Here is an 11,373-nt window from a genome sequence, read left to right on the forward strand (position 1 = left end):
GCATTATTAACGTCTGTTAATCTCAAATCTAGGATTTATTATATTTAACTAGGATTTACCCATTATCATCTTATTTAATTAGTTTAACAAAAAGGCTTAACACTTTTTGGTCAAACAAATCTAATGTGTTTAAATACTTATCTAGGCTAGGCTCTTTATAAAAAAGAAATTATTCACACCTTCTAAGCGATAAGGTTTGGGCTAAATCTGTCTAGTACCCTCTTCGTTCATTTTTACTTGTTCACAATGGACTTTGCACTTTCCTTGAGAAATAATAAATGAAGTTTTTTTTATCATAATACCCATAGCAATAATAGTATTTCACAATGTCTTGAGAAATGATTTGGGGAATGAATAATTAATGACAAGGGTAAAACAAGAAAAAAAGTTATCTTTCTCTTGATTTGCTAAAATGGATAAGAAAAAGTAAAAATATATTTTTAATATATTAGATAAGTAAAAGTGAACGGAAGGAGTACTAAAGCAAATTAAATACAGATACTATACTACATCAAGTGACTTTCAAAAAATGCTTTATAGACATTTAGTGTAATTATAACTTTTCTGTCAAAGTTTGGCATTTTCTAGTTGTCACCTATTGCTGGATGCATTAGATGGGTGTACTTATTTATTGGAATTTCTTTTTCAGTTTAATTTTTTTCCTTTTTATTGTTACTTATAGCGGAGAGATTCTGCAAGAGAAAGTGGCATGTGAGTATCCTGTACAAGTGCTTTTAAACAAAAAAGAAAAGTAATCAAAGTAAGAAAATTTAATATAGAAATAAACAAGAGAGATAACATTTTGGGAAAGATTTGTCCCAGGACATTAAACTAAGCTAAGGGATTTTCTTTTCATCTTGAAGCAGCCTCCTCTTGGATTCCAGCCAGCAATTGATTAACAGCTTGAGCAATTTCCTCTACTGTAGTTAGTTGACACCCTTCCTCTACCTGTTCCAAATTTTCATCCATGCACACAGAAAATTTAAATTAGAAATATGAAACATTTTGCTAAAAGGGAAACAGAAAGAATTAACGGAAAGTAAAATTAAAGAGTTTTCTTAGTTTCGATATCCGTACCAATCCAATAAATGCATGACATGTATTTTACATGATTTATAATGGTTACTTAATGTGTTTAATTACTTATTATAAGTTATATATATTGATAGTGTTAATTATAATTTGTGCACTACACTATTTTGTGTAATTTATTATAATCAGGCTTGTAACAAAGCTACTAATTACTCTAATCTATGAATGTTAAGTAAAAGCTATTGGGACTTCTAGAAATTAATCACTAACCTTAGCACTAAGGGTGTAAAGAACCATTTGGTCGACAGTAGTGACATTAAGGTGAAGAATAGTGAGACACAGACACTGAAGTCCTGCTACTATTTTCAGGAGTTGTTTTGGCCTTCTCTTTGATAGTATTTTGAGGTTGGCATGGCTGTCCACTAGGTTCACTTCTATGTCAGCCATCACTGATCTATTCTTGGCCGCCGGTTCGGTTGAATTTGTTGCAGCTTCCGGTGAACTGCTGGCATGATTTGAATGTGTTGTTGAGTACTGTGGGAAAGAGAAGAAATCAGCAAAAAGTGGTGATGATATGCCATTTTCGTGTTGTTGTTGATGAGTACTGGTTCTCTTTTGAGCTTCTAGCGTTTGAAGATGCTGTTCTATCTCTTTCACAAAGTTTATTGCTCCTCCAATTATTGATGCTTGGTCAGCCTGAAAGCGAAGTCTTTCTTTAATATAGGAGAAGGAAAAGAGAACGAAATTAAACTATACAACATGATAAATTCCTGGACATACAAAAGCGTTGGACACTATCGGGTTAACGTGTAAAATATACTAGTATTGGTTAAATAGATATAGGGCGGCCCAATGCACTAAGCTCCCGCTATGCATGCGCGGGGTCCGAGGAAGGGTCGGACTATAAGGGTCTATTAAACACAGTCTTACCTTACATTTTTGCAAGGGTTGTTTCCACGGCTCGAACCCGTGACCTCCTAATCATTTAAAGTTACGCCAAGGCTACACTTCTTTTGTTAAACAGATATATATTTGTAAGTAATTAAGTTATGTTTAAAAAAGATTATCAGAGGAAAAAATTGTGTTTTCGTAACTCAAAACAAGTTTTATACTAATATGGATGTATGTAATTTAAACTCATAGTAAAATAGTGTTTATGGCCAAACGGCCTTCCGAAAATAGATGTGAGAAGGGGAAGAGAACAGGAACAGATCTACCCTTTGAACGTAGGAAGAGGGCATCAAAGATCGAAGAAGAGTAAGATATTCATTCATCTGCTTCCTACGATTGCGCTCCACCGCAATATGTATCATTCTCTGGTTTTCCAATTCTTCCCTGTTCTTATTGCTACCTCTAGCCGTCCGTCTTCTTTTCCTCCTGCCTCCTGAAGTGTCTGCTGCCTCCAAAAACAGCTGATTCTCCTCAACATTATTGCAAGCTGCTGCAGCTTCTGGTGAAGAATTTGAAATACCCCAATAGTATTCTTTCTCTTGATTTTGCATCATTGAATTACAAGATGAAGACTCCCAATTACTTATACTATGAGGAAAGGAACTAGTTGATGATGCATAAAACTCTTTATTATAAAAATAGCCAAATTGTTCTTGAGGGTAAACCACAGTCTCTAATGCCATGATTTGTTTCTCAGGTTTAACTAATAATTCGAATCCAAGTAGTCTATTTCTACCAAGCAGAGACTTGCATTTTCAGGACTTTCTTTCCTTCATATAGCAGAGTGAACATATGGACTAGAAAAGTGTAAGAATAGGGAAAAAGAAAAGGAACCAAAACAAGTAGAAGATGAAGTAGCAATTAACAATATATACACCTTTACAAGCCCACGCACTAGAGTTCTAAAAGAACAAACAAAACAACAAGCTTAACCAAACAAATGCAGAGTATGTCAAACGTGACTAATACATAGAGGAGAGAGAAGGGTAGAGAAGTTAAAAGCTCTTGAATTTGCACTCTAAACTCTGGGGCTTTTGTAATACGAGTTCAAAGCAAGCAAATAACTTAGTTACTCTATTTTTTTTTAATGTGGCACCATTCGCTACTTCAAGGAGTCAAAGTTCTTAATTTTGACTATAACTTTGGATATAGAATCTTTAAATGTGCTCATATTTTTTGAAATTAACATTAAAAGTATTATAAGTCACAAAAATTAGCAATTCAAATATTTAAAATGCATATAATGAAAATAAGCGGATTTAACTCTTGACACACTTTGCATTAATAATGAAATTCTGCCCCCGGTCTCCTTCATAAAAGTTATAAAAAAAAGAGAAATTTATTGATACATTTATCAGATCCATCGAGACCGATAAGGCTCGAATGCGTTGACAAGGCAGATTCAAACGATACCATATAATGGGACGCAGGGGCGGATTTAGGGGGGCTGAAGGGGGTTCGGTTAGGGGGTTCAACCGAACCCCCTTCGCCGAAAAATTACGCTGTGTATATAAGGTAAAATCTATTTTTTATCTCTATATATTAATGTTTACCCTCGAATCCGGATAACAATTGAATTTATATGGGGTTTTAAGGATCCGTGAACTAAAAGATACAAAAGGCTTTTAGGTTGAGGAAAATAAAGATAAAGACTCAACAATTTGCTGTTAAAGTAAATAATCGCAGAATATAATATTGCTTAGAACAATTGTGCTTGATGCCCCACAAGAATTTAGAGAGATACCCATTTATACATTCTGATTAAGGGTAAAAATAAGGTAGGTAAATTGATTACATCGTGGATCCCTGTAATTACGCCTCAATGGCCTGAAATGGTTGAGAAAATCACGTTTGGGCGAGATATCCGGCGACGCTTGGTTATCCGTTACGAGCCCGGCTTCCGACCTTGTGTGTTTCTCCATCCGGTGGTGATTCCTTTCGAGCTCCGTAACGGTCTCGAAATGACTCGACCTCGGTTGTAGACGTGGCCGTCGTTCTACCTTGCATCCGGTCGGGTTCGATGGCCCCGACTTGCTCCGGACCGGTTCCACCCGGTCGGGCTCAAGCAAAAAAGGGTATCACCCAATACAATTAAGTTTTGAACCCCCATAAGATAACTCAAAACTGTAGCTTAGTGGTCAAGGTGGTTCAAAACTTTCATAAGGTCGTAGGTTCAATTCCCACTAGCTACAAAAAGAAAATTTTGAACCCCCTTCGTGGAAATCCTGCCTACGCCACTTATGGAACGAAGGACCTACTATGTTATAATGTACACATTTTATATTCCGCAAGATGGTGAACTTGTTGTGGGACCTAAAGCAGACAAACGCAGATTAACGCGCGCGCAGGACAAATGCCACAATTAATTAGCGAGTGAAACATTTAGAAGTGGAGTTTTGACAGGGTGAAGAGAAGTCTGTTTCAAGCATTATATTGGCTCACCAGGTGATCCCGATTTATGAATTATACATATGAGGTGAATAATTTAAGCAAAATAGATTAATTATTATGGTTAAATATTTTTTCCCTTTAGAATATTATAACTAATTCATTTGGCGACTATTCGGAAACTTTGCTGAATTAGAGAAATTGGTGTACAAATTATATGGTCTTGAAGACCGTCAGTTCTTTGTTAGCAGGGATGTTCAGTTCAAGGAATCACTATTTCCTTTTAAAACTGAAACACAAGAGGAAGGGTGATATTTTTCTGTTCAAAGAGACAATGAATACAAGAATAAGCCAGGCACATGCAGGAGATTCTCATGATGAACATCCTACAGAGGAGGAACTAACACCTGAAACAGGAGAAACAATGCCAGGAGTGGAAAATTCAGTTATTGATTCACAAAATCTCACTGATGCAGCACCTGACACAGGAGAAACAATGGATCAACCTCAACTCAAACAAATGAAGCCCCTGTAGTTGCAGGACCTTATTAGGTTGAGATCCAACCAGTTGAGTTGACAGTAGAAGGGGATCAACACCATGAGCTACATGATCATGTTTAAGTAGACTCACAAGGGAGACCAAGTAGAACAACCAGGCCTCCAATTTGTCTCACAAGGAGATCTATTAGCACATTTGAAATATCATACGGAAATGTCAACTAACGCAAACAATCCATCCATTATTTGGGGTTACTCTAACCCCAGCCGGATCCTGATATCTCGTCCTTCTCTTAAACCATATTTGTTAGCTTCCATAGGGTATAACTGAGAAGGGTGTGGCCGATTGTACATACCTCTGCTACTGTTGAAGGTAACTCAAAATGCTTATATCTCTCTTCCTGAATGGTAAATAATGATAATGTTCACCAGTTAGGTACCTCGTACCCTTCTTCACCTTGCTTCTTTAACTTATTGAAACTTGTATCTACCTTCTGATTCTCTCGTTGCTTTTTACGGTAAGGGTGGATAGATGTTTATGTCTTAACGCTCCTTATCAATAAGCTTACATGTCTTAGTACACACATGATCTGCTAAAGACCTTATATTTACTCATCATAAGCATCATGCAAAATCGAGTTCCCTCTGACTCAACTCTTCCATAGCCACATGCAATCTCTTACCAACTGTCTTTCGATGTAGGTATCGTCTTATTACGAATAAAATAAAATTTAGGAGTTTGGATTCTTACAAGTGAGCTCTACCACACGATCTAGAGTAAGAAGAAAGAGTGACAGTCCTAAATGCCCTGTAGCCTCCTGCTTATAAGTATGGTACACAACACACCCATAAACAAGACTCCACTAGAAACGTCTTGTAGACACCCTAGGACAGAACTGCACTGATACTACGTTTTTCATGACCCAAACCAATGGGCCGCGACGGGCACCAGGTGCCTTACTCAACCGAGTACCAGTGTAACGTATTATATCATAGGTAAATGAACCAGAAAGGCTGTCATGAGCTAACTAGAATAAAGCATGAGGGAATACTCGACATAGGATGACCCAACATGATATACCGACTTATACATATGACGTACAGGCCTATAAGGACAAAATGATCACCCGAACACTAAACATAGGCCGACAAGGCCATACAATCTTTCATATACATGACATATGTCTAGAAGCCTCTAAGAGTATATGAATACCATAAAGGTCGGGACAGGGCCCCGTCATACCAATTTATACATATCCAAATAAGCAACTCCGAAGCATATGGAGCGCACCATTACCTTCCGCTGAGCTGATAGCCTACTTGGAGGACTCTCAAATTATCTATCGGGACCTGCAGGCATGAAACACAGCACCAGGCAAAAGGGACGTCAATACAAATAATGTACCGAGTATATAAGGAATGAGAATCAGTAAATAATAGACATGAGAGAAACATTGAATAAAAGACTCAACATGTAAGTCTGAATAGCTCTGTGAATTATTTAATATTTATAATATTATGCATATACATATAAATATGATACCATACATAGGTATATGCATTCATAACATCATCAAGCCTCTGAGTGCATCCCATCATATCATCTCGGCACTGTGGGCAAAATATCAATGTATACAGCTGATCAGGTGGTGATGTGTATATAACGCTGTTACAATTTTTCATACCTCATATACATATAATATGCGCGCATATAACGCCATCTGGTCATGGGTCAATGTACATGTATAAATGAATGAAATGCATAAGAAATACGTTAATAAAATTTCTCGGAATGTTTATAAGATCAATATGCCTTTGATTAATATCATGAAATAAAATTTATCAACTTACGTATTTTCTAAGACCCATGAACAAATGATAGAATAATATGACACATGTGGAATCAAGAACATATGAACTTCTAGTATTTCTATGAATAGAGTCATTTATGAAAGTTGTGCATTTGCTCGTTTCGTTTGTATCGTATGGATCATGCCAAAAGGAAAGAATGGATAGCCTTAACATACCTGAGCGTATTCTCTTAACAATCCCTCTAACCCACGTCTTTTACGAAAAACACGTAACGACGGATCGAAGTAGGAAAAAATCCGTATGATACACTTGAGAAAGATTGTTCCTTGCTCTATTAGAATTGCATCTCACACTGCTCTAGCGTTATGAAGTTTCATATGAATTCTTGTTTGAGATTTTTCCCGTTGCTTAGCAACATGAGTATCTCACTTAGAAGAAGTATGAAAATCCCTTATCTTTGAGGTTTGTGGGCCCCACTTTTAAGGATTATTTTATCCAAAATTTCCCTAAACATGCCACCTAATTATAAAGGCCAAAGAGTCATTGATGCTTAAGTCCCTTGCTGCCACGTGGGGATAGGGTCTTCATTAAACTTATCCATAAATTTTAATTACATTGTTAATCTCCCACTAAAAATTAATAATTAACCAATTCTCCACATAATTAAGAATTATCTCAAATTACTTAAATATTAATCACTTTTAACACACTTTATATACCTTATTATCATAGTCATGTGGTACCTTGTATGGCACTAGTCCATAAATATGGGGTATTATAGCTCGGGCCGTATTTTATCCCAAATTGATAATTTTCCACGAAACTCATTTTCATCGATTCGCTTACCCTCTCACCTTCACGAATTTACATATCACTTGTTTGAAATAGCATAATACTTATAACCTCAAGATAATCTTGTCCTTGAAATGATGTCAATTATCTTACGACAAATCAAATGTACAATGCTACAACGTAATACTGTGGAGTCTAACATAGAAGCTGGGTACTGTCAAAGTTCTCACGTTCATTCTCAGTTCACTAAATAGAGATAAGGGTGTATTGTGATCATTTTAATCAATGTTGATGACCTACTTATCACTGGGAGTGACAAGGACCTCATTGATGAGGAAAAACAGACCTTGCAAAACAATTTCAAGGTCAAAGATCTTGGAGAACTCAAGTATTTCTTGGGCATTGAAGTGCTGAGATCAAAGCAAGGGATACTTCTCAATCAGAAGAAGTATGCCTTAGAACTAGTTTCTGATGTTGTGTTGGCCCAAGAACAGGTGAAGTTTTGAAGACTGACAAAAGAACTCAGACATAGACCAGGTCCATCTTGTGAAACACAGTCACGATCGACCTAAACATGTGAGATGCACGTGAAGGAGATAAATCTAACTTAGCAGAAGTAATATCTCCTGATCTGATCGAAAAGGTTGCATACTGGATAAGGAGAAAAAGACTCCTTACATGAAGAGAACATATTTTAAGAAGAGGATAGTGTTAAAGTATGAGATCAACTAGAACTCTTCTACGATAAAAGAGTAGAATCTGTATCCTAGTTAATCTCTAACTACTAACCAATTAAATATCAATGTTGTTCTCTTTTACAGGTGTTACACATAAGCAGAAGTTAAACCTAAATTGAGAGCAAAAGAGCAAGGCGATTTTGCAAGCAATTTATGTGTGATTCAAGCGTGCAATCCTGAAGCTACTTGAACCAGATAGAAGAACCAGTTCCAAGTATCTATCTTTTATTCTAGTTCAATTGTAGTAGGTGATTTTACAGTGTACCTTTTAGCTTTTATAGAAGCAATTGTATTAGGTATTTAGAGTGTTCAAGTTAGAGTTAACTTGAAGTTGTTGCAGCAGTTGAGGCTGTGTGCCACAACGGGATTAGAGTTAATCCTTAAGTTTACAAAAAGTTTTGTAAATGATGTTTTGGCTCAGTGATTTTAGTGGAAGTTTGGGAAAATCCTACTGAGTAGTAGGCCGTGGTTTTTTCACCTTTTGAGCCAGGTGTTTTCCATGTAAAATCTCCGTGTTTTTATTTTCTTTGCTTCTTATTACGCAAACAGTAGTAGTTGGAACACATAGAAGAACCAGGTCCTTCTATAGTTTAGTTAAATGAAAAATTGGGTACCACACAAATCACCCCCCCCCTCCCCTCTTGTGTGGTATTGAAGTATAAAACATCAATTGGTATCAGAGCAGATTATCCTTGAAGAGGTTAACACCTTAGGAACAGATCAAGATGAGTGCACCACCTGGAAACTGGGAAGGGCAATCCATTACTAGGCCCCCACTCTTTAATGGTCAGTACTATTCTTGGTGGAAGAACAGGATGAGAGACCACATCATAGGAGAAGACTATGAACTCTGGGACATAGTCACTGATGGTCCCCTAGCTACTACAAAGAAGAATGCTGAAGGAGTGGACGTGCCAAAGACAAGAGCTAACTGCACTGCTGAAGATTTGAAGAAATGGGAAAAGAATGCCAAGGCCAAGAAATGGCTTGTGTGTGGACTAGGTCGAGACGAGTACAGCATAATTCAAAGCTGTACCACTGCTAAGGAGATATGGGACACTTTACAAGTGGCTCATGAAGGAACTCCTCTAGTAAAGAGATCAAGAGTAACACTGCTATACTCTCATATGAAAATTTCACCATGAAGGAAGGAGAAACTATCCAGGAGATGTACACAAGGTTCACAATATTAACAAATGAACTTAAATCTCTTGGGAGAATTATCCTTGAAGAAGACAAGGTTAAGAAAATTTTGACAAGGGTCTTACCAGTAACTTGGGAAAGCAAAATCACTGCTATTCAGGAATCAAAAAACATTTCTACTCTCAAGTTGGATGAACTGATTGGAAATCTCACTGCCTATGAATTGAGAAGGCAAACTATGAAAACGGATTCACCCAAGAAGGAAAGGAGTCTGGCTCTCAGAATAGCTGAAGGTGAAGATTTAGAGGATGATGAAGTGGCCATGATCACAAGGGATTTCAAAAAGTACCTGATGAGAGGAAAGGGTTATTCAGGAGGTACAACCTTCAACAAACCAAGAGCTCCTAAGAAACAGACCCACGCGGGTTGCTACAAATATGGCAAGACTGATCACATGATCAAGAACTGTCCCTAGTGGGAAATTGAATGGAAGAAGGAAAGGGCTGAACGAAGGAACATAAAGATGGAACAGGTTCAACCCAAAAGGAACAAAGGATCAACCAATAATATGGTTGCTGCTTGGGGAGAGACATCAGATGAAGATTTAGAAGATGAAGCTGGAGATGAACAAGAACTTATGGCCATCGGAGAATCATATGATGAACAGAGGTAAGTGTGACTCATCTCAAAGACAAGATTGAACTTTTGTCTAAAGAAAGGTTATCTGAACTATTGCTAGATGATGAGTCTGAGATAATTAACAATGAGAAGGAACATCTATCTAGGGAGTATGTGATCTTAAAAGCCAAGTGCAAAAACCTAGAATCTAGGGCTAATGAGAGTGACAGTAAAAACGCTGAATTGAAGAACCAGGTTCTTGAACTTAACACCAGTGTCTTAGAACATAGGTCTGAAAATTTAAAACTGAAATTAGGAATAGGTAAGAAGAAAGCTGATCACACACATCTCACCTTAGAAGAAAATCTAGGAAAGATGAAGGATGAGGTGTACAAAAAGGATGAGCGGATAAGAATCTTAAAGGAAGATCTAAGGAAGGTAAAGCATGAACTAGACAGAACTTGCAAATGGAATAAGGCTTCTGATGTACTATCCTGGCTACAAGAACACCATAGTAGCAACAAGAGAGGACTTGGCTACGGGACCCAAGCACCTAAGTGGGACCCTAAAAGCAAGTACATCACTCTTCCCGAAAACAAAATCTGCACACACTGTGGCAAGACTGGTCATTACAAAAATGAATGTAATGCAAAAGAAAAGGCCAGTCAAAAGAACAAAACCTTTGTTTAAGAGAAAAATAGGTTGCCTAGGTGGGCCAAAAGGAATTTAATTTACCCCTTTGCCTATAGAAAGGGACCCAAACTAGTTTGGGTTCCTAAGACTAACCCCTGATTTCTTTTTGCAGGCCCAAGTGAAGGGAAGTAGCCAAATATGGTACATGGATAGTGGTTACTCAGAACATATGACTGGAAGCAAGAACCAGTTCCTTTCACTTAGGGACTTAAAAGGAGGTAATGTCTCCTTTGGAAATGGGAAGAAAGGTGAAATTATTGGTGTCGGAAAGGTAGGTAAGACAGACTCACATTCCATTGAGAATGTCTACTTGATAGATGGCTTGAAATATAGCCTAATAAGTGTATCACAACTATGTGACAGAGGTAACCTTGTAGCATTTTCCTCTACCAAATGCTTTGTGATTAATCTTACCACTGGCAAGATTGTTTTCAGGGAAAAAGAGTTAACAATATTTACATTGTAGATTTGTCCACTCTTTCTGAAAATGAACTCACTTGCTTGAGTGTGTTGGACAATGATCCCCTCCTGTGGCACAAAAGACTTGGTCATGCAAGTCTGAATCAGCTCAACAAATTAGTCTCCAAGGACCTGGTGATAGGGTTACCTAACATCAAGTTCAAGGAAGACAAAGTTTGTGAGGCCTGTGCAAGGGGGAAGCAGGTAAGATCATCCTTTAAAAGCAAGAAAATGGTAAGCACAACCAGGA

General features: G+C 37.4%; 1 protein-coding gene across 1 annotated transcript; it reads right to left on the reverse strand.

Moving 5' to 3' along the window:
- Positions 1-739: 739 nt before the first annotated feature.
- On the reverse strand, positions 740-3,034 carry LOC109219663 (transcription factor bHLH94-like). The gene is made up of 3 exons (XM_019384137.1): positions 2,250-3,034; positions 1,303-1,728; positions 740-948 (listed from the first exon to the last, which is right to left on the reverse strand). Exons 1-3 carry the CDS (start codon positions 2,664-2,666, stop codon positions 853-855), a joined length of 939 nt encoding a protein of 312 aa, XP_019239682.1. The 5' UTR covers positions 2,667-3,034; the 3' UTR covers positions 740-852.
- Between the last annotated feature and the right edge of the window lie 8,339 nt (positions 3,035-11,373).

The sequence above is a fragment of the Nicotiana attenuata genome, unplaced genomic scaffold, assembly GCF_001879085.1.
Source record: "Nicotiana attenuata strain UT unplaced genomic scaffold, NIATTr2, whole genome shotgun sequence".
Lineage (NCBI taxonomy): Eukaryota > Viridiplantae > Streptophyta > Magnoliopsida > Solanales > Solanaceae > Nicotiana > Nicotiana attenuata.